The 24809-nt window shown below is 38.9% G+C and overlaps 2 protein-coding genes across 3 annotated transcripts; one reads left to right on the plus strand and one right to left on the minus strand.

Annotated features, from left to right (window-relative positions):
* The first annotated feature begins 6797 nt into the window (after nucleotides 1–6797).
* Nucleotides 6798–14663, plus strand: synm (synemin, intermediate filament protein). Its single transcript, XM_010784859.1, has 4 exons — nucleotides 6798–7719; nucleotides 8827–8951; nucleotides 10471–10550; nucleotides 10796–14663. Exons 1-4 carry the CDS (start codon nucleotides 6922–6924, stop codon nucleotides 12799–12801), a joined length of 3009 nt encoding a protein of 1002 aa, XP_010783161.1. The 5' UTR covers nucleotides 6798–6921; the 3' UTR covers nucleotides 12802–14663.
* ttc23 (tetratricopeptide repeat domain 23) lies at nucleotides 13637–23720 on the minus strand. Of its 2 annotated transcripts, none has more exons than XM_010784858.1 (11): nucleotides 23539–23720; nucleotides 23108–23223; nucleotides 22480–22603; nucleotides 21960–22116; nucleotides 21740–21865; nucleotides 17836–18007; nucleotides 17583–17688; nucleotides 17118–17245; nucleotides 16824–16973; nucleotides 15150–15232; nucleotides 13637–15004 (listed from the first exon to the last, which is right to left on the minus strand). In XM_010784858.1, the coding sequence occupies exons 2-11, from the start codon at nucleotides 23174–23176 to the stop codon at nucleotides 14893–14895; spliced, it is 1227 nt and encodes a 408-aa protein (XP_010783160.1). In that variant the 5' UTR covers nucleotides 23177–23223; nucleotides 23539–23720; the 3' UTR covers nucleotides 13637–14892. The 2 variants fall into 2 exon arrangements, with proteins under 2 accessions (XP_010783160.1, XP_010783159.1); XM_010784857.1 differs by having other exon boundaries at nucleotides 23108–23285.
* Nucleotides 23721–24809: the final 1089 nt, after the last annotated feature.

A 24809-nucleotide genomic window follows, 5' to 3' on the forward strand; every position in this document is an offset into this window, starting at 1 on the left:
ACATATTTATGTATAAAAGACATGGAAAAGTGGATTTCGCATTATAGGTGACCTTTAACATACCACATCAGTGAGACTGTTGTTTGGAGTTAATAATCATTATATTTTCATTGAGTTGAAACAATTAGTAAATTGACAGAAAATCTGCATCTTTGTCCTCCAGTTCCTTATGTGTGAGGACTGTTGTGTTATAATACAGCGAACTTGATATAATTGAGTATTTTACAAGCAATTGGCAAATGAATTGATATTAGCGCTAGCCATTTATTTTCATTTACCTATATTAAATGCCAGCATGCTGTTGCTAACCAAATTGCGCTGTTGCACCACTGTTGCACCGTTGTTGCAAGTTCATTCATATCTAACTAAACAGAAGGAAATCCCCCCTCTTCGTCACTTCTGAGGGGAAGAACACTTGACTCGAGTCAGCCAACTCTGAATTACAGCATTAATCTGCCTTTGTTTTAATTCCAATCTTAATCTGGACAAAGCATTATAACTCTCACTGCAAATCAATGAATTTCATAATCAAGGGATACAACTCTGCCTCCATTTTCATTTTTTCAAACGCATCTGACTTTGCATTTCACGCGGGAGGTCAACATCGCTCTCTGATACTGCGGTTCAATTAAATGGCACCAAATACACCAAAACAGACAGCGTGAAAGACCTGAGAAGGAACTTTAGTAGCCTAGAGACGACTTTTAAATCACAGCAGGTCTCTTTTAGAATAGTCATTAGTTTCTCTACATTTCAAACACATATAAAGGTCTTATGGTTGTATTTTAGACTGAAGGATCATTTTTATACACATCATTGGTTTTGTCACTTTTTTAAAACCTTTTTACGGTTCAAAATGTTTGCCTCTATGTCTGTACAGAACAAAGCTGCTATTTTATTCTTTTTCTCTTTTGGATGTGTGTGTATATATATATGTGTGTGTGTATATGTATATATATATATATATATATATATACATATACATATATAAGGAAATCCTTCAGGTTTGGTATTTTATGGTCTCCACTACAGTCCATTTCTTATATCTTCAAAGTCTGTTTAAAAAAAACTAGAAAATAACAAAAAATAAGATGATTTAGATATAAGAGCATTTGTTTTTCTGTTACCCCGAAAGGTTCTCTGTAACACTATATTTTGTTCATTGCCTTTTTATTTGTTATGAAATCTTTCCTCTTGTATTTTTTTTGTGGATGTCTATATTATTATTATTATTATTATTATTACTATTATTATTATTAATAATATTATTATTTGGAATGGACACCTTAGCTCGATGTGTGAGTGTGAACTTTCGGCACCCTTTATGTACTTGTTGTCTAGCAATGCCCTCTAGGTGCAACTCAATCTCAGGTCAAAGTAAAGGCTTTGCTTTCTCCACACACTCCATGATCGTCCTCTACTTGCTTCAGCTTTTACCTCCCCCTTTTCTCCTGCATCATGTTTTGTTGAGTCTGGTAGGGCCCTCCCCCCGACTGGCACCTCCCTGACCTCTACAACATACTGTACCTGTTTCTCTCCCGGTGCCTCCTGTTGAAGTCAGTGTACCAGATATTTACTTTACACCAGATCTGGTATTTTAACCCATCCATTTCTTGCCTCTTCTTAAATCAATAGGGCTAATTGGGTTGTCTTGTCATCATCTCTCAACCATTCAAAATCCGGTACTTTTTTATTTTTTGTATTACTTCAAGGGCAATTTAACGCCACTTCTGCTAATGTCTTCAAGGTGAGGTCATGTCTTTTTTTTGTTTGTCTTCGTAATCACTGCTTCTGAAAACCAAATAAAGGATGGGTTAAAGTCCAGGGAAGGGAACACATTTCAATGTCATGAATGGAAAAAGGTCTTAAAATAAGGCTAGATAGTAAAAGTGTTTTGAAGGATTTCTCCTAATCTTTTGGAAATGTTGCCTGGTGATGTTTTTTCCCTCTCGCTGAAGTTTTTTTCTTTTCTTTCTGTAGTAGTGTTATTTATTTATTTTTTATTCTCCTTTTGTGATATCAGTTTAAATCACTGTATACATGCCCCATGATTCAGTATAAAGTTGGACTTTTTTGTATGTATTTTCTTTGGTGTCATGACTGGGGGACTTTAAACGTTTTTTGTTTTTCTTTCCTTCAATTATATATCTACCTCACTCTTTTTAAATATGTGTATGGAAAACAAGTACATCTCACTCATTAGTTCGTATAGAAACTTACTTAAGATAAACCTCACAAAGCGGACTAGGACAAGAGCTGGAATATCTGTGTTGGAAGATCAGCCCACTGATTTCTGTCCCAATGTTGTTTTTAATATCTCTTAGAATACAAAGTGGAGGAGACAGAATCAGTTTAAACTAATGTTCGGTATCAAGGTGAGAAACATATCAAAATGTGAACCTTATAATTTAATTTGACTGGATAAAGTTTATAAAAGGCTTACAGGAGGGGCAGTATGATAAGACTAGAGACCAGGGCACAACTTCAACATCCGATATCCCAACTCCACTGACTCACAACATATTTTTATAACCTTAAATCCTCATAAGACAAATCAAAAATGCATTTATTTATATAATAGTCAGAACAGTTATCATGTGGAATATTTTAAAAGGGAAAACATGTTTTATTGACTTCCACGAAAAACACATTTGCTGTTTACCTGTAGCATGAAATGCTGCAAGGTTGCAGCACCTCCTAAACATCCAGAATACAATTTTAAAACGTATATTTGGTTATGTATATGCCGCAGTGCTCTGAATGTAACGAGGAATTTTCCTGTACGCAAAACCACCTTTGTAGAGATGGCAGCAACATACACGTTTGTTCCTTCATTTCTAAATCAATGTACATTTTCAATCATACCCCCCACCCCCCCCCGAACTCTGTGTTTACTAACACCATCACTTCCCCTGTCCAACTACGTCTGCTCTGGAGATAGATCATTTCTACGTCTTCTGTTTTTTCTATCGTTAGGAAGTAAACTCAACACGCCTTTTCAGAACTATTTGTAGTGCTACTAACACTAATGCTGCTGTTTAAAACTACTCAGTGGATCTTATATTGTCATCAAAAATGTTGAGTGTGATGGTGGCAAAGAAGCTTTTACATCTCAAAACTTCTCATTAAAACCTCAGCTCTACTTCCTCTCACATGGAGAATGGTGTCTCAGTGCAAGGGCTTCTGGGCTTGAGACAATTGAAGATTCAGGCTGAAAATATGACCCAAAAGCAATACAATTGATTGTTCTTCTAAGTTGTTATTGAGCACTATATCTGTGCATGATTTAAGTGAATCAAGAAGTGAACCATATTTCTAATTGCTGCTGAATATCACTTTGGTACTGATATCACCACTTACAAGCAGACAGCTTGTGTAGTTACTTAACATATCTGTGCATTTATGTTCTTTCCATTCAGATTTATGTAATGATAAAATACAAACAATTCAGTTCTGGGAGTAGGCATTACATTGACCTGGCGTGTGATGAATTACTGTTAAATAAATAGTTACGATTAGATCATAAATACAGCATTTAAATATACAAGTGGACGTGTAAAGAACAGGAAGTTTTTGTAGATTACGGGTAGTAATGGTACAGAGTAAACAATAGGATTAGGAAGATAGGATAGGCCTTAGTTTACAGCTTCACACTAGCTGCTTTTTTGCATTACCAGATGTATGTAAACATACAGAAGCTTAAAAAAAACATTAATACACTTTAACTTTCATTCTCCTGAATGTTCTTCATGTAAACCTGAGGTTTATGAAGGATGCATCGGTGCATTCAAACTGCAATAATAAGTTTGAGGTTTATCATTATCATGCCTCTGTTTTTATGATTTGCATTCCTATACCTTCTGAGGGGGCCTTGGTTTAATGCTCTTATTTTATTACAATACTTTCACTAAATCTTTGTTCATTACCTGATTGGGGAAAAAAATAATCAAAAACCGTCACCAGACTGTCTTTTTTCAAGCTCTGTATCTGAGGCCTCAAGGTTTTTTCACACCTATAACTGAGATGGGGTATTTTTGACATGCCATCTCCAAATGTGTATCTGAGAATTTCTTGTATTTTCTTTTTTTTCCTGAAATTTTGAATAAATAAATGAATGAGAACTTTTACTGTTTTTTCTATTTAATTCATCCATGGCCTCATTTTCTCAACAACATGGTTCGCAATACAGTGTCTGTTTGGTGTGCAATGTCTTTATGACAAGATCAACATGTTGTTAACACCTGCTTAATGAAGTCTGCATTCATCATCTCTATGATCTCAAGGGGTCAATCTGATTAAATAAAGGTTTGAAATCTCTCTATGCAGTTTCTGAAAGGGGCTCCAGCTGGTCCAGCATGGAATAAATGAAGGTCTGTAGCAGAGGAAGTAGTTTTTTTTTTTTGTTTTTTTTTAAAGTTAAAGCCTTTTTATTGTCATTATACACAAGAGTATAACGAGATTCAGAGTGCACCTCTGTCCCGCTGTGCAAAAAATACAAACACATACATAACGCTAAAAAAACACGGCAATAGGACATACAACATAAACAATCATACGGGGGAATACATAGTTAAAAATATTGATATAAAAATAGCAAATAAAGTGCATTAAAAGTGTGTGTATGTGTGAAAATGGTTACGGTTATTGCATTATGTGTGGTGGTTATGTGTGGTGGTACCGGGGGTAGAAACTGTTTTTGAGTCTGTTTGTCTGTGAGTTGAAGCTCCTGTATCTTCTCCCAGAAGACAGGAGAGAGAACAGTCTGTGACCTGGGTGAGAGTAGTTGAGGTCAGGCTGCCAGATGAGGGTACATGGATGAGGGCTGCCCTCCTCTGACCGTGATACAGCAAGCAGTAATACGCAAATTCACACCTGGGGAGCAGTGAAGTTAGATTTAGATTGAATATCTTACAGACATTCACGCTGTAGTTTCACAGACCACTGCAGCCAGAGGATGGTTAGTTCCCACAGGGTTTCATTTGTAAAAAATACAATAAGAAAGAAGTGTCTGGCTCAGTTTAGTAATACTATATGGTAAAGATGGGAGTTAGTAGTTCACATGCCAAGGAAGCTATTGAAAATACATCAGTATTTATAATTAACAAAATGCTTAATTGTCATTAAAATACTAATTTAAAAGTGAAGGTGGACTAAATAAACATATATTTTTCTTATTGGTATGGATTTGGAGGCATTGGGTCACATGGCATGTAAGCTATTAAAGAAAACTGTAATGAATTAATGATACAACCGTTAAACAAAAAGGATGCGCAACATGGGACACATTTATAATGTATTTTTTAAATAATTTGTTATTAATGTGGGCAAGTTAGCCCAGATGTATTGCATATAGCATGTTTTTTTAACATTCAAAAGGAAATTTATTTCAGAGCAGAATCCTACCTGCCAGCATCTCTTGAATAAATAACATCTGTCCCTCCTTGTCTGAACTCCTTGGCGACCGCCTTCATGTCATGTTGACGGCTGACAGTTTCTCTGCCCCCCCCCCCACACACACACAGACACACAGCAGTCACCCTATTATTATCTGTAACTGTTAATACTTTGAAAATACATACATAACTATATTTTGTGTAAATGTGTCTTTATTTGTCATTTATTTGTTGCAATAGTCTTAGCTTTTACAATTGTACTATTTTGTACTCAATGTTTACCTTTGGGTGAAGAGTTTGCCAAATAACTCACTGGAACCTCCTTTGTGCAAACATGAGTCTTCTCTCCTAGTCCAACAAATTTATAAAAAAGTACCGGATTTTGAATGGTTGAGAGATGATGACAAGACAAGCCAATTCGCCCTATTGATTTAAGAAGAGGCAAGAAATGGATTGGTTAAAATACCAGATCTGGTGTAAAGCTCTTGAATAAAGACGTATTATAAATGGTAAGTATTTATGTCCCACAATAGTTATAAGACAAGCCGGTAGTTTTCTCTTTTTTTGTATTACCTGGGCTGCTTTCCAATTTGGGTTCACTAAAAACTGTCGAAAAGGTCCAAAGCCTTATATTAGGGGATGAAAAATCGAAATGAACGCCGGTTTGAAAACTTCGTGTAATCATGAGCAAACTTTTACTATTTTACCTGTAACCACCACGATTTCTTCTCGACTCATAACGCAGTGAGGTTGACAAAGTCAATAAGGAGAAAATTTGCTACGCACTTTTAGGATCAGCACACTGAAAAACATCAGGGTTAAATTTAGCCTCTACAGTTCACCTTTATGTCCGCTTGGGGGAGGCGTTTCCCGGTGAAAAGTCTATGTGGAAGTGATGCATTCAGGGTCCTCCAGTTAGTTCTAATATCCAATGTACTGGTTTTTTCGACATTTAAATAACAGAACAAACATAGGCGTAGGTTTTATTAATTAGTTATTTCATAAACACAATTACTGAAAATCAATGGTGTGTTAATTTTATTACATTATAATCAATCAATATAAAGCAGTTTTGAAGATAGAACATCGTGAATCGCCAACATAGATATAAAACAATATATAGATTTCACATTTCAGAAAGCATAACAACTATAGGACTACAATACAACAAATGTATTTCCCATTTAATTAAATTAGACTACGTTTAATTTCCTCATCGTATTATTTTAATTATATTTTTCAGCATCCAGCTTTAGTTAACAGTCTCGACGATGTTTTCCCAACACTCTTGGTTATACTGTAACAAGTATAATATTTCCGACAGCACCCAAACTCAGCATAACATCTGCCAGGGAAACGGACGCGCTCGGGGCGATCCTGAGGGAGGACACGCCCTCCTCCTGCACTTGTCAAAGGGCACTGATCGCAAAGTACATCAGTGAACAAAGACGCTCACGCAAATGAGACCGGGACACTTTGAGTAATATACAAACAGGACTTTAAACTCACTTTTTTACTAATTACCAAAATGATGCCTTTTAAGAGAACTTTCGAGAGCGAGAAACATCAGCTGCAGGAGCTCAACAGCAGACTTTTCCAGTATCTCTCTCGAACGAAGCAGCTGGAGCAGGAAAATGTGCATCTTATTACTGAAATAAACAAACTGAGAAAAGCAAAGACGACAGAATTGGAGCCCAAGTGCAAGGGCGAGATGCGGGAGCTGAGGAGAATGGTGGAGCAGCTGTCGTTTGAAAAGTCCCAGGCTGAGATGGAGAGGGAGAAGCTATGGCGGGAGTTGCAGATGATCCAGTCCCTCTGCAGCGAGCAGACTGGGGTGTGCAGGGACATCAGTGGCGAGCTGAAAGGCTGCGAGAAGGAGCTCCAGCACGCGCACAAGATCAACGTTGAACTCCAGCAGCGTTTGTGTCAACTAGAAAATGAGAGTAAAGGCTTGGAAGAAGTGCAGAGAAAGGAAAAGGTCCATCTGCGGCGTCAGGTGGACTCCCGCATGGTGCCCATCATCACGCAAACTTACCGCGGGCCTCCTGCAGCCACCATGGAGGAGGTGCAGGAGTATGCCCGCAGTCTGTCCGAAGGATGGATGGAGACCTTTGATATGTACCAGAGGAAGGTGGAGGAGATGGAGCAGTCCATTAAAGAGGACCAGGAGAGGATGAGTGGTCTTCAGAGGGAGAAGATGATGTATGCCTCTGAGTTGGACAAATTACGCAGAGAGGGCGACAAACAAGGGAAGATTCAGTTCCATCTTGAAGAAGAGCTGATGCACATGCAGGAGAAATTCAGGGTGGACTTCAGTGAATATCAGGTGAGGAAAAGTCAAACAGGCTAACAAAAGGGCAGCCCATATTCATCTTGCAGAGAGATTTGAGTGAAATCAAAGATTAGGAGATTTATTTTCTATTTTAAGAAGTCCCAAAATACATATAGATGTGATACACCCATTAAATAATCAGACATATCTCCACTGAGCCATGGGAGAGGGGGAGGGTACTCCCTCCTGTCCCTGCCACACCCACTGTGCTTAAAGATGCAGCTCAGAGGCTGCTGCAAATTATCACCCTGTTTGTTAAGAATAAACAGCAATAGTTATATCAAGGGCAGGCTTATATTTCTAACCTAAAATATATTATACCTCTGCCTTCAGCCTGTCCTGAAAGTATAATTAAATGTATGGCTTTGATTTAAATGTAATCCCCCCACCCTTACACATAATGACAGTCAACATTACGTGGTGCCTGCCCAGTCTGTGTTCCTTTAACTGTTGAAAGCACGGTTGATCTCGCGTGCAACATTTGACCTCAGTATAAAAGGATTGTAAAGCTTGAATATTTTACCTCCCTAGTACTTTATAGGTGCTAGATTACTCCAGCCACTTAAACCAATTAGATTTCAGACGGACAAATCCATGTTAGCCTCCTATAGATGGAGCACTAAGCAGGTCCGTGAATTACAAATGAACTCATGGGTCATACATTTCTCCAGTTACAGCTCTGTGGTAACATTACAAGTGAAAATGACATCCTTTGATTGAATTAAAATGTTCATGGACAAATGACAGCAATAACTGGGTTAGGTGGTCCAAGTTTGTTGTGCAGTATGCTAGTGAGATCAGACCTAATTTTGACAATAACATTCAGCCAGTTTGCTTTATTTTGGCATTATAATACAATTTAAAAAAAGTGGGGACTCAGAAACACAGATTTTCAAGTTTGCACAGTTTAGGCTGCAGTAAAATAAAATGTAGTACCAAACTTTGGTGGTCAGTGGTTAACAAGGCAGCACACTTACAGTAGTTTATAGTTAAATTACAGGGATAAACAAAACAGTATATAATACCCAATGGACAGACCACAGATTTGTAAAAGCAGCATGAAAACTTTCACTATGATTTTCTTCCCCTTTCCCCCTTCAGATGATTATTGAGCAGTTGGAGCATGAGAGGAATTTGATGGCTGACACTATTGCAGAAAAGATGCAAGACCACCAGAACCTTCTGCAGGTCAGGATGGACCTGGGCATGGAGGTGGCTTCCTACAGGTAATACACTCATGTATTTTGTCTTATTTTTACATTTGTATTTGTTATAGTAGGGAAAACACTGCATGATAGCACCCTAAAACTCAAGCTGCTAAATGGAATTCAGCCCTCTTTATTTGTATTATTTACACAAGTGCTTTATTGTAGATTCTGGAAATTAAATGTACTTTAAAGTGTGAGTATGAAAACCAAGCAAGCCCCCTCAGAAATGTTTTGTTTCAGTAGTTTTCTTTTTCTTTTGTAAATTAAGAAATAACTAGTATGTGAATAGTTACATCCTCCTTTTTAGTGATATTTCCATGCTTTTAAGTTGACTTTGTTTGACCAGCTGCCACTACTTGAAGTCAATCTTAGCTTAATTAGTGATTTCATTAAACACAAATAGAAAGCGGCTGCCCGGCTGACCACACTAAGTAATCTGAACTTTACTTAGATAAACTGTAGTAGCTCTGACATTTTACAAATACTTCCATGACTAACCATACAATTAATAAGTTGTTAAAACTTTCTCTCTCGTTTAAGTTTTAAGTGTTTATTATGGGTTATTTATATCTGGCATTTTAAATCCTGTCTAGCCTTCTACTCCTAACACAGCGGGTCACATACTAACAGACCATTTTTACTGAAAGTTATTTATAAACAGTTTATGCACCATAATGTAACATTCAGTAATTTAGCGCCCCCCCTACAGTTTTAGAGTGCAATGTACACCGCTACACACCGCTGTCGTTGTCCATTCACCCGCTACAGTTCACGCATGTCACAGGCGCCAACTACTCCCCCATTCACACACAAATACATCATGACCTCTTACCTGATATTGTAAGACATCTTTACAAGTTTGAATCCTTTTTCAGGAAACTACAATGCTAACAGTATTGAGCCATCCCCCATGTAGTGCTTAGGACTATCTGCTCCACTCTGTCTCTTTATGGCAGACGATATGCAGGCAAACATGGTTTGTTATGAAGTTTTGGAATAGACAGAATGTTTTCTCAGAGACGAGGCAGCGGTATGTCGTTTTGTGTGTGTCACAAGTCAGCTTTTGCTTTGGGATTCGTGGGGAAATGTGGTCCGCCCCCGTTGTACTGTTATTTTTAGGTCAGTCTTTCGGAAGGCGGTCTCCGGAGAGGTTGTTCCTTTTCAAGGCACGTTGGTTTGCTGTTTTACTTTTTTTTTAGGCATAGCCAAGGATAGGTGAGCTGCTAAAGCTAATTATTACAAGGTCTTTATCACATGACATTGGCCCTTTATGATTTTGATGATTACCACCCTATATGGCCAGGTCCTGGGTCCATACTTTCTTGTAAGCCTGTTGCGTTTAGTTTGAGGGGGCTGAGATGGCAGATCTGAATGATGTACACCGTCTCGTGAGGTATTTGTCTTTGGTCTTTTAAATACTATATTGGGTAAAACAAATTGAATAGGAGTTATCCTCCTATTCAATTTATTTTCAGAGATACTGTATATAATGTCTTATTTACCCTCGTCTTTAAATATGTTTCTTTTATTTGTTCAGGGCTCTCCTGGAAGGTGAGAGAATGGATCTGCAAGACACTCGTAGGAGGGTGACTCCACAGCAACGAGAAAGAATAATAGGTAACGTATTTCAAATGATTTATAGTTGTGACATGTTGCTCACTTAACCTTATTGTCTAGAAATAGTTTGACATTTTAGCAATATACTCTTGCTAATAGTTACATGAGAAGATCAATACCACTCTCATTTGAGATTGGTTTGGATCTTCTTATCTCTTACCAAGAAAGCAAATAAGCGTAATTCCAAAATGTTCAAAGTATTCCTTTAAGTATCTACCTAAATATTCATTCATTTCCTGTCTCAGATATAAGGATGCCTGCTCTGCCCTACACTCAAAGAGCTTCCACCTCAACCAGCAGACAACACACAAATACCAGGTATACACCGCCAACTTCAAACCTGACAAGATCTCCTCTGCCTTCCTCTGGATCCACGAGTCCCTCCAGGGTCATTCCTATTTCAGTTGCAGCCAGAGCTCGGCATCAGAGTCCTGCATCTAGAAGGGACATGATCTCATTCACCAAATCTCGGGCTTCCACCCCTGCGACCACGACCACCTCTGTCACCAAAGATAAACCGACAAGCCAGAGTGAATACCAAATGAAACAACATGTCCAGAAAACAGAAGTAGAGGAAAACACTGATGAGATCAAAAAGATGGAGGATCAAGCCAGTCACAAGACTTCCTCTTCTACTGATACCAGATCAGTGAGGGTGGTGTCCCCGCAAATGATGAGCCTGAGCAAGAAAACTGAGGCAGAAAACAAAAAGCAAGTGTCAGATGAAAAAGAGAAAGATGATGACGAATGGAAAACAGTGTCTACAATTGTCCCTATTGAGAGAAAGATTTTAAATTCTGTGTCTGTAGAGGAGATTATTGAGAAGGCGATGAGACCAGAAGGTTTGGAAGCTAGGGTTAGCTCCCCTGGAGAATCCCAGCTAAGCTACCATGTGGAGAAAACTGAGCAGGAAGATGGAACAACTAAGACACAGATTGTGTTGGTGTCCAAAGTGGAAGAAGAGCTTGATTTGTCCGAGGACTCTGTACTGGAGGATTTACTGAGCCAAGGGATTATGAAGGTGTCACTGGAAGATATCAAGGACACACCAACAGGAAGCATGATCCAGAACTTGCTGAGTGGCCTGCAGGCAAGTGGAAACTTGGAAAATAAGTCTGTCAATGTGGAAATCATTGAGGAACCGGTGGACTCTTACGATGATGAGGATCTTGAGTTTGAGTCGAGATCTACTTTTTATGAGCCCTCCTCAACATATTTTCAAATTGAGGAGCTAGAAAATATCCCTCATGAGGCTCAAGTTCCGAGGAGTGACCGTGAGGAGGTGACCGATCACTTCAAAGGTGGGTTCGATGTCCGGGAGGTTTCTAGACAGAGTGAATCTTCATATTTCTCCCATGAAGAGCCAGATGAGTACTTTGTCTCCACACCAGATGATAATCTTTCTGAAATCGACGACGGTGGTGGCATCACCTCATATGGACATTATGGTATGGTAGATGACCTGTCAGATGAGAGGTATTACCAGGACGAAGGTCTTCCATCCAAAAGAGGGATTGTAGAGGAAAGTGACGAACACCAGTTCATGTCAGATGATCACTCATTTGTCAAGGATAGTTTTCCAGAGTGCATCATTGAAGAGGAGGTTTGCGTCTCCCCTGTAGTGCAGGAGTCAATGCTGGAGTTCCTGAGGGAGGACTCTTTGGAGCCCAGAGAGCAGCTAAAGGGAGCTCTGGAGAAGCTACAAAGCTCAGTGTCAGGTCCACTGAAGGAGGAGTTGGCTTTCCTCTCAAAAGTGAATAGCGATGGTTCACAGAATGTGGAAGTCAAAAAGGTCACACAGTCAAGTGACAACGGCAACATGACTATAGTTGCAGAGCTCAACGTCTCGCAAAGTCTGGAAGACTCTGGGCTGCTGGAGGCAGAAGGTGATATGTCTGAAGAGCAGATCATGGCAGTGCTCAGATCTTCTAACCCGGGGCTTGAGAAAGCCTTCCAGGGGGGGGCAGGAGGGGGATACAGCTTTAGAGGCTCCAAAGAAGAGGATTTTGTTACTGGTGAAGAGTTTGAAGGCTTTACTAGCGAAGGAGGCTTTTCATCTGAAGTCACTGAGAAACACATCAAACTGGGCCCATCAGAAAAGTCCTTCACCTTCCAGATGGACGTAGAGGGCAGCCATGCTGAGGCCACCTCAGAGCAGGAGCTGCTCTCTCAGGCCGGGCACAGCCCAGTGAAGATCTCTCATCAGAAAAAAGTTGCAACTCTCTACCTTGAAAGGCCGACAGATGATTAACAAACTAAGTGCTTACCAATGCTACTATTTCAAGTGCAGCGGTCGTTTTAACACAGCAGTCCACACACATAGCATTAATGCAGCAGACACTATAATAATGATCTAAGGCTTTGCAGTTAAACATATATCAGATTGATTTTGGTGAGCTCTTATACTGATTAATTTCAATTATTTAGTAACAATGGCCGGACTTACACATGTTTTTATGGTAATACAATTTGCAATATTACTATAAAAAAAACAGCATGGGTCCTGATCCTCTTCCGCATTGATATTTGTTAACAGTTAATACAGAATGCCGTTTATTATCAAAGATGTTCATTTATTCTCTCTAGATTTCTATATTTTTGTACTGACCCTTGCTGCACATCTTAAACTGCCCGTTCTGCAGTTTACAACTCCCCACATCAAGCCAACAAAATGTTGGAGTTCTGAGTTGCTGTGAACTGTTTGCTGATTGAAGCTTTCATTCTTTTTTTTTTACTTTGGCTCGGCTGCCAGATGAAATGGTTTTAGTATACTGCATCCTGGAACACAGGCGTTTTTTTTGAAGCAGTGGTCAGTGACGTGTGCAGCATATAGTGAAGCTTGGAGCTGAGAATGGTATATAGTGTTGACAAAAAGAGGGTAGCTTGTCTTAAGAAACTTTGCAAGTCTGAAAGCTGCGATTGAAGTGTGTTGTATGTGACACTTAAAAGTGACTTTGAAGTAAATAACTGTCAGTTATTTTAAGAAGATTTAGCTTTACTCACAACTAATGGCAAATGTTGACTAATTAGAACAAAAATGTTGCCTAATATACAACCAAAGCCTAGTTACATTATCAATGTAATCTTTGTGGAATGGGTTTGTGAAATGTGTCTTTACATGGTGTGTGTCAGTATCTTACATTTCTAATTCTACAACAGCAAACATGTAGTTAGGGAGCTGGGAACTTATAATGGCAAATCATACCATTTAGAACACTAAAATAGGGTTGTCAATTTTAGAGGGTGAAATACTAAGATGAAAGGACGGAGTAAAAGAAATGTAATTAATTAAAAAGGAAACAGTGATAGTGTTGAACATATAATCACATGTAGTTTGATGTACAGTATGTCTTGTCTGGACGCCTTTTGGCTCGTAAGCATTCGTTGGCGTCACAGTGTTGACAGGAAGGATTCACCTTTGCTCGTACATACGTGTGTCCATGACCGTGAGTGACTATTTTTGGATCAGCAGCTTAGCGGCATTGACTGCTCATTAGGTTTTGTTGTGTGGCGTACTAGTTGCAGAGGCAGAAATGGTCCACTATGATTACAGTTTAGTCGTGCACATTTGTCTAAGTGTCTGCAAAATGTACACTTTGTAACTATTTAGTCATTTCTTCACAGGTTGGCTTCTTGGCACTATTATGTTAAAGAAATGTGCAAAAACACAAAGTTAAGCATGAATGCTTAATAATTATGTTAATTTTTAGAAATACTCTGGATGAAACTTCAATTAAAAAGACTTGCATTTAAGTGCCCAGAGACAGCATATTTCCATACATTTTGCAAACTGCAGTAATTGAAATAAAATATGTACATCAGTGCACTTAACTTGTGGCTTAATTAGGAATATGTGCATCTATGTACAAAGTGTCATCTGGATAATGTGCCATTTCTTTGTATTCAAATGTTTTACATCAGCATACAGAACATGTATTGATATATAAAGAAAGTTTAATGAGTCAAATGTTCAATATATGTTATTAAAACATCATTGCTTTTATTGACATAATGATTTATATTTAACAATTGTCATTATTGCTTATTGGTGAAAAAGGTTCCAGCCCTTATTTGGAAATTGATTAACACAATTAAAATCTATTGTGAGTATGATTTCTGAGTGTGGGTATTTCTTCAAAGCTTACTTATATCACCAATGTTACTCAATATCACGTTATTCCAGTAGATATATCAAGTCACTAAAGCTCATTTTCAACATTGGTAGCTGCCTGTGTTATTATATACAGTAAAAGCAAGACAAACTTTTTAAATACAAATATCAGTAGACAAATATCCGTTCCAAACCTGCATTGTTCTGACAAAATAATCAACTATTCACATTTTAGGGGTCAGACATTGAGTGTCCATCATTGCCAGCGGATGGTGCAACTGACTGTGTCTGATTTGTTTTCCTTCTACCTCGCCTCTTCTGTCTCTCAGCCATCTCGGGGGCTCTGCAGAACATACATCAACATACTGAAACATGGGTCTGTTATTTCAATGCATTCCTCTAACCTAAAAGCATTCTCTTATTGTAAAATCAGTTCATAGGAAATGTATCACATATGATTTAAACTCTAAATATTTCAGAAGATTTACCGGGCCAGCATGTCCACAGCTTTTTGTGTAGCTTTTGTCTTCTTGTGCTGAGAACCGTACAACAAACTCTGGATCTCCAGGCACTGAAATTTGAAATAAAAACAGTTACGACAGCAGAATAAGTGCTCAGTGGAAGTTCAGAAGTGCAACTCATACTTGAAGGGACACTTAACACTTCCTTCCTAGCAACATTTAAATACACCAAACACCCCAAAATAACTACTGTTGCAGCCAAAGGTTTAGATAACACCTGTGCTGACCACTCAACATGAGGGGGATCTGATAGATTTAGGAATCACCAACCCATGAACCTGAGGAGATTAACTCAACTTTAAGACCTCCTACTTTTTTCTGATCCAATCAAATAAGAGGAAACTCAAGAACTTCTAATCTCGACATCAGAAAATATTGCGTTATTTAACAGAACCCAGAAAAGTTAATCACAAACACAGGCATTTAATAACATTGCGCTCAAATAATTGTGCAATGGACTTTGAAAAAAGCCTGCTTGTCATTTCACCATTTACCATAAATAACAAGATGTGAAGACAGTTTTATAAAAAATATGGAAAGAGAAAAGTGTCTCTCTTCACCAGGCAAAGTGAAAACACTCTGTAACCTGGAACAGATCCATGTGGCCTCCTGAATGTTTTTGCTGTTGCTAAGGTTGATGTAATGGAAGGTCTTTTTTTCCCAAAGCACTACAGTTGAAAGGGAATATGTGAAGTGTGTGTCTGTGTGTGCCATTGTTCGCTGTGTTTTTTTAGTTGATCATATGTTCTGTATTTGCTGTATGAGCCAGGTTTCCTTTGGAAAAACAAAGTTTCTTAATCAGAGTGCAGATGGTTTCATGTTGACATATCTGCTCTGCGTCATTGTGCTTCAGAAAGGTTAGCAGCATTGTGGGTGTAGAGAGAGTCCTGATATACCCTGTCCAAGACCCCCCTGCACTGGCATCTTAGATGTCAAAACAAAACAACATAGCAACCAGGCCCCTTTTACTTAGAGGCATGTTGTTACTAGTACCAAGAAACCCCCATTCACTGGTGTATTTTAGTATATTTGATGAGCGGCAGAACTGAGCTCATATGGAAAACATATGCAGTGCTACAGTATGTGAAAAACAAAAAACACATTACATAAGGAATAAAGTAACAGAGGAGATACATGGTGAAAGGCTGCTGTGTTTTCAGTGCATGTGTGTTGAAATACATAGGAATGTCACTGTTGTTTCGAAGGACATAATGCCATGCCCTCACTAATTGGGGTCAGTGTCCCTTTAATTGACAGCAGTTAGCAAACAGCCAAAGTTGTGTTGCCCATCTGTCCGTCTCCATCCAGAACGAGGAAACACAAAGTCCCTGTGTGTGATATTTTACACCAGAGACAGCAGCTCTGCACACTGCACTCTTCCAATATTAGAACACCACTGATAGCACTGAGCTTCAGGGAGGATGTTAGAAATAGACCGGGACTCTTTGTGAGTATATTTTGCACTGGCCTCTCACTGGTTTAGATGGACACACCTGCTGACTCCTTGACTTTTATTAAACCCTCCTAAAGAATCTGGCAGGGACAATGTCATGTTACCCCATGCAGTATTTATAATATGCACTTACAGGTTGTATCCAAGCAGGCTAACATTAGTTTTTGTGTTATGTAATTTGATATTACCTTTGTCATGGTCCTATGGGCCTGCTTCACCCTGCCCTCACTCATCTCTACACTTCCTATCAGCTGAAGGGTGTCTGCTACCCCAGCACTCAGATCACCAAAAGTAGATCTCTTTGTCGCAAGAGAAGCTCTCTGGATCTCCACACATCTCTGAAATGGAACATTGAAAATAGGTTAATCATCACTTTCCGGGTTAGCAGGTGGAATACATACCCTGACCTTAATAGACTTTCCATTGTGTGGCTCTTTAAACATAGAGGTGTAATTGTAAGTGTGTGTATGTTTGTGTGTAACCTCTTGCTGGTCACTGAGGAGGAGGAAACGACAGAAATCATCCTGGGCCGTGAGAAAGGCAGGATCCTGAGGGCCTGCACAGTGTTTGTACGCACTTAGACTCTGCTCAAAGTAGAGACCTGCAGAGTCTGAAACATCACAGGGAAGAACATACAAACTATGCAGGTTAACTTCAATGGTAGCAATATTTGAGAGAATAAATGAAAATATAATACTGCCATAGAATCCATGCAACATGATTTTTTTTTAAATAGATTTTGTTACTTTTGAGATGCTTCACATTGCTACCATTAGCCAAGAAACAGCTGAAATGGGTAAATCATAATGGCTTGAATGAACCTGGGTAAGTGTTAAATGAGGCTATTATAAGTGGGGTTTCCTTAACATCAGCTTAAAGAATGTCACAAAAGGGAAGACTAATTAACCCCTTCTTGCATATTGCCCAGGCCTATAGCATAAACTCACCATTGTGACGGGGCTCTGCTGCAGCAGAAAGGAGGAGAGCCAGGCTGTGGCAGATCTGAGCCCCCTCCAGCTCCTCTGGGCTGTGACTCATAGCAATGGCATGAGCCTAGCAGAAACACCCACATGAAAAAAGATATCACATATCACCAAATAAGAGGTGTTGGAACATTACCTAACAACAAGACATGGCCCCACAACAAGAATTCTTCCTCTGTTTATATACATTGTGCTGTTTGAGTGATATGCCCCTTGCCTTGGAGAGATGCTCTATGGCTCGGTCCAAATGACCTTTGTCCTGTTCGATGGCAGCCATGTCCCTGTAGACGGAACATGTCTTCTCTGGCTTACCACACTCCTTCAGCACTTGCAGAGACTTCTCACACTGCCTTAATGCATCCTCTGGTCTGTTCTGTCTCCTATAGACCCTATAGAGCAGAATGGACATACAAATGGAATGACTGTCAGATACTGAAAGACAAACACAATGACAGTGACCAGTTCAGCCCACTATAAAAGGCAGGAGGGCAGAGTTATGATAGATAGGGTACTCTTCAAGTAGTTAGACTGCATTCCTGTGTGTGAAAACACCTGCTCTGCCAAAGTGTACTTGACTGTTACACAGAAACATTACATACAGTATGCTATTTATAACACTCTGTATTTATTATTTAGTGTACAGTATATACCCACAAGCCTTTTACTTCATTATCCTGCTTTATATTATAACAAGTAACGGCTTGAGCTTCAGCCAAAACAGGGCTCTGCAGAGTGGTGAAGGCTTTTTGGCTGATGGCTGCATTTGAAGCCTGTTGTACTGCAGACTATAAAAGGGAAAGCTTGCACATTGACCTTTTAATTGTATCCTTATATGTGTCTCTAACAGTCTCAACTAGTTCTTAACACCCTTACTTTACCTACATCTTCTCGGACTCTGACAAACTGCTCCTGCAGTGTTAAGAGTCTCAATGTCCAAATAAGGGGATGGGAACCACTAAAGCAAATGAATGAAGATTAGAGCATGGTCCTTAATGGGACAACGGTTGCTCAGAGTTCTACATATTTAACAAGATCTGTTAGAACAACATGTTTTGAGTCTACAGAGTATCATGGTGAGAGAGGATGAGACGATGGCTGCAAGGACTCTGGATAGCATCAGGCTACTCTACTAACAGCTGAAACCATCGAATGGACTCTAAAGGTAATTTATCTCTCCTGTTGTGGGGGTGGTCTTTCTCAAAGGGCACACCACTCACTAAGTAAAATCTCTTCCTACATTGTTGTCACACTGCAGAACAGGAAACCCCCTGCTCACAAATTTAAACTGCAAACTCCACTGAGTATAGTTGTATGTACTATCTGAACGGCTTATATGGGTTTCATGCAATTAGATTTAATTTTGTATCCAGCAGGCCCAGTACTGAGTGCATGCAGTATATTGAAGCTGGGCAGCCTACGTGGGAACCTAAAGTCTAAGCTCGATCCTATGATGTCATGCTCACATCCCAAGCCCACATGAATCTGGGTATTCATGGGTAAATGTTTAAATGTCAGCAGCACATGGTACATAAACACTGTGATGGCTCATTACTGAACACTTTCCATGAATCCATGATTATCCTAACATGCTATGATGGATGTCAGGAGTGCCCCACCTATACTGTATGTATTCATAGGGCAGGAACTTGGGATCCTTTTTGGGCAGCAGTGATGGCTGAATCGGAGCTGCATTAAAGAATGGCTTCAGTCCTGCCATTCTGCCTGCATGGACAAACAGAGACAATCCCCCTCTATCCTCTCATTCACTTTGCATCCTAACGCATTTCCTGGCAGGAGGGGAATATGCCACATCCCACTGAAAATCTACTAAGAGTCAACAGGGCAGTGAATTCATATAATAGGGATTTGTACACGTGTTGCCAAGCTAGCCACACTGCCTTGTTTTGTAAAAGTTTCCAGGACATAGTTGACGTAAGTTGCTCAGGGCTTTCACTGGGAAAAATCATACTGTAAGGCCAAGCCGAAGTAAAAGACAGCTTGCTCCAAAAGCAAATCTCTGTGGTATGTTGATGTGGTTAAAGGACTATAGAGAATATATGAAATAAAAAACTACCTGTTCAGTCTGGGGTAGTTATTGTCAATCACACCATTTAAACCCCTGCTGGTTTTAAAATACCTTTTTGGAAAGAATACAAGCAGATACTGGACCTCAAGCATAGGAATACCTCTGGAGTTTGGCTATTCTGTGTGTTAAAACCGTGTCTGTGAATCGTGGCAATGGCATACATTAACAGCAATGCAACAGCTTAAACGGAAACATTGGCAAAAAGCTGGTTAACATAGAGTGCATTTCAATTGAAAGGATGTATGATAATTTAGGGTGGACAGATTATTGGAAGATTTTATGTATCACTCTAAACATGTTTAATTCAATTAAAACTGTCAAGTAAGATGTAGATTTATGATAGCAGTTAGAAAGAGTTGAAGAGCATGACAACACAAAGAAACAAACACACAGACAGACAGAAACACACACTCAACAGATCTGAACCTAACAATACATATTCCATCTGCAGCTGATCATAGGTGCACACCTTGAGTGTGAATCTAAAACCGAACTGGATGTTTGGACGAGGACCTATAGCAGAGTTGAGTTGGCTTTGGTAGGAACATTCCCCTCCATCACAACAGTGTTGACTGACGGAGCTTTAGACGCATGCCAAATTCTTAGTCATCCCCCAACAAAAGAGATTTAGCAAGCTTACACATCAGCCAGAGTTTGCACATTTTTTCAATTACACACATTGTGTAAACAAACTATGACTCTCTGAAACAGAACAAGATGGCATAATTTACAAATTCCTATTTGTGTAGCTCACCTCAGCTGCTGATAGGGTTTGTTTACTCTAAATGCTACAGGAGTAATGCCCCAGTTTACCTAGCAACAGCATTTTCAAAACAATGGATCCTACTTACAAAGCGTACCTGTAAGATGGGGGCCCCTGTATAAACACTGTTTTTGCTTGGATACTTGTTAAACAGTCTGAAAACATTGTTCTCCTCACAAAAACAATAACTCTGAAATGTAAGGTCACAGGGCTTTATAGCACAGTCATTGTAAGCTAATAAAATGTTTTATATTTTGAGATAGGACTGTATTTTCAGTTTGACAGGTTTTGCAATTTCACAAAGGTTAGTTACTCATTTGTAAATTATAACATTCACATACAAGGCTTAACAGGATACAAATACATTCATGGGGTGACCTTAACCCAGGTAAAGTTATACTTCATTTCCTGGCCTAATTTTACACCCACAGTGATCTAAACTGCCAACTGGCTGCTATTTTTATTTGCCAGGCTAAACAGTCTCTGAACAGATCACAGTCCCAGAACAGTCCCACACTTGAGGTAAAGGTGTCCTCACCATGATCCACTAAGTCTTTAATCTTCTCCTGAGCATGTAGTATTACATTTGAGACCTCTGTTGTCAATACCACAACTAGGTTACAAATGCATTTGTAAAAAGGTGGACACAAATCAATAATATTGTAATGGTACTCAGCGTGAAGTAAACAAAGCGGCTTACATTTAACTGAGAATTTAATGGCTATAGAAAAAAATCAACCAGTCAACCAGACTGTTAATGCAATGTCCAAGAGGGGTATGTGTGGTGAGGGGAGTTAATAATTAAAGAGGGAGAGAAAGGAAAAAAGGAAGAAAGAATAAGGAGAAATGCTTTTATAAAAGAGTGCCTCTAGTTGAGCAGTGACTGGCTGAGAGGATACCAGAAACGTCTCCACCCAGCATCAACACACCCACGCTGACTGCTGAGTAGAATGGACAACCACAAGGGGAAATCCTGACTTTTAAATAATGTTGTTTTCACTAGCATGACTTAGTGAGGAAATAATACAAAAACCACGTAAAAGGTTGATTTTTTTGCAAAATACAGGAATGTGTCGCCATCTTGTGGCCATATTTAAAAGTGAAATGCTGCATTTGAGAATTATGAGTTTGTTATGAATCCCCTCTGTAGATATCAAGTTGTTTGGCTCAGCTTATATTTCATACAATAGGATGCAATGCATCTTTTAATCTAAAATTACCACTTTTCTATTTTGCAAGATATCTGCTGAAATAAATGTAATGCTACTGTACCTGGATAGACCAGTGGAGATTTCCAGCTCAGTCCTCATCTTCTCTTCCTGGTTGATGCCACCCTGTGGATGAAGCTCCTCAAGAACTTCTTCTGCCTCAAGAAAAGAGGATTGTGCCTCCTCGAGAGTTGAAAAGAGTCAAGGAACTATTTCGTTTTATCCTGATATGATACTTCAGTCAATCACATACATTATTGCAAAACCCTTCAGGGCAAGGATATTTGACTGTCAGAAGTGAAGCGCCTCCCTGAATGAGGTGTATGTTCAAAAGACACAGGAGAACCTCATGCTTTTCACCTCTGCCAGAGGAGATGGAGGAGCAGAAAGGAAGCAGATCTCTGGCCAGGGCAGAGTGCTCCTGGGCCTGCAGTCCCCAGCCTGAGGGAACAAAGCAACCATAAGGGATTGTAAATTGAACAGCATGCAAACTCTAAATCTCAACATTATCCACAATTACCTAACATTAGATGGTCATATGAAACATGACTCATGTTTCACCCATCTCAATATAAACCATGGGCATCTACATAGATTCATAAGTCTGGTGTGAAGTGTGACATCTTGAAAAATGGCCTCCTACTTTGCCTTTTCAACCAAATATGTGGCACCTGTCTAAGGTAATATAGCAGGCTCCTGCTTTATAGGTGAATCAGGACTATGGTTTGTGTAAGTGACAACTCTTTGAAAATCAATTTCATAATAAAACTTTAAATGTAGGCCTACTAACAGTATTACAATTACCGTTGAATTGGAAATATGCTTGAGCCAGTCTGGCATGGGCCTGGGCTACTTTCAGATGTCCATCCCCATAAACCAGCCTAGTCAAAGCCACACAACGCACCAGGTCCTGTATGCAAGCATCAAACTGAACAGATACAGTAAAAACTGTTAATAAGCATCAAATTACTTCAATCACTGCATTTGAAACTATTTAAAAATATTTCTCGGTATCAAACGTATTTTCAATTGACTGATAAACAATTTATCAATAGATCAAATACATTTAAATGTAAAGCTCAATATCAATATCAATATCAACTGTGAGTGCCGGTTGATTCATATGAGTATCCTGTTTTGTTGTTGTTTTGTTTAACATCTTAATTATGTTAACTGCAAGTCCTTATCCTAGTTTTAAAAAAACGTGATACTCTGAAACTCTGATAGAAACCAAGATGCTGCTAAATGTTTACATCTTAACCACCTTTCTGTTCATTCTCTACTGATAAATAAAATAATGCCTCATACACACTTGCACATACTGTAGATGGCCAGAAACACCTGGATACTTGTATTGTATAGGAATAATCAGGTTTCCCTTTGAAGAATCCCAGTGTGTGGTATAATTGACCCATTACTGTACTGTACCCACCTCTTGGTTGTCTTCACAGGCCTGAGCTCGTCTGTTGAAGTGTTTGAGCTTTTCTTCAGGTGCCATCATAATAAATTCCTTCTTAGCATATCCTGTTTGTGATGCGTTCAACACATCTGAGTAACAGGAAGGAGATGCATTCACGCCCCTGCTGGTGCTTCCCATGCTTTCAGGGGATCTACAAGTTTGGTCAGGTACAAATAAAATACATTATTCAAAAGATGGGCGAACATTTGTGGGACACCGATGTGTGTGGAATGAAAGCGGGGTCATGACACCCACAAAGTAACCCTCAACTAATTCCTTCAGAAAAGCCTTACTGTTTTGGACTTGTTTGGAAGTAAGAAGCTAACGTTAGCCTACCATCAACATTTACCAGTGGTCATCAACAGAAGCACGAACGTTAGCTTAGCTAAGAAGAAATCACTTACTCAGCTGGAGACTCGGAGGAGTTGGGTCTTGTTTTTGTCATTGCGTTATAATCAGCCATATTTCAACTCAATCGACGTAACGTTACCGCGCCATCAGCCGTTTGTGTATTTTCCGGTTTTTTGTTTCCTTGGTTACACTCTCTTTATACATCCATGGCTACACCGGCTAGCGTGACTTACTGCTGCTGCTCTGCCGCTTTAAATGTTTCATTATCATAGCATTACAATGGTTGTGGCTAAAATAACCGAAAACACATGACATGCAAATGATTGTTAGTTTTGTTTGATGTACACAATTTAAAAAAAATGTATTAAATGATCTACAAATTATCTACTTATAATTTAATATTAAATTGTTATTCTAAGAGTTTGGGGACATGGATTATTTCCCAGAGTTACTTCTATTATAACTAATTAGATTAATTGGAAACATTACAGTTTGTGGTATGATAACATTTGCCAGTAAATTTGCAGAAGAAGAAAGAAGAAAAACAAATACATTGATTAAGTTATGGTCTTCTATCAGGTCATAATTGCCTCACATATGTGTTTGATCTCCTGTGTCAAAATGTTGTTTCAACATCTATTTTTTCCAAGTTTTCCTACAATTGGTTGCATATTCCTTTATATATTTGTGTCAATCAAATGAGTACACATGATACCCAGAGCTAGTGTCTCAGCATAGGTAAAAACGATTTATAATGCACAGAGGGGAAATAAAAAAAGTGGCAATGGCATTTTAACTTGTAAAAAAAGAATAGACTAATGAATTAAGTCAGAGTTGTTTTCATCTCATTAAGAGTGTTGTACAATTAATGTGAGAATCTTAAAATGTTTAGAACATATACATTGCAGTGTGATGCTACCTCCACCAGATGTCAGTATAGTTACACAATAGTAGTCGTCCCATATATGCTATAGATTTACATTTGTGCTAGAGGGAGTATTACAATATTGTTGTGCTCTTCTAAGAAGTGATGGCTTGGACTTGGCCTCTCCTAAAGGCATGCTCACTTCAAAGTGTTAAACTGGAAATATGTAAACCCCAGGGCCAATATTCTTTTATTAATTTTATACAAACTGCATCCTCAGCATTTATCAGATTACTTTTTGATGTTTTCTCAGTCTTCTGAAGATCTTGCTTATTTTTAGCTATCTGTAATTTTGTCATCTACACATGCCTATAGACTTACTAATAGTGAAACGTCTTAACAAGTATTTTATGATGTGATCAAAAGCATCATCATGAATAGAACTTGCAGCGCAGTGAA

The sequence above is a fragment of the Notothenia coriiceps genome, unplaced genomic scaffold, assembly GCF_000735185.1.
Source record: "Notothenia coriiceps isolate Sejong01 unplaced genomic scaffold, NC01 NC01_scaffold00026612, whole genome shotgun sequence".
Taxonomy (NCBI): domain Eukaryota; kingdom Metazoa; phylum Chordata; class Actinopteri; order Perciformes; family Nototheniidae; genus Notothenia; species Notothenia coriiceps.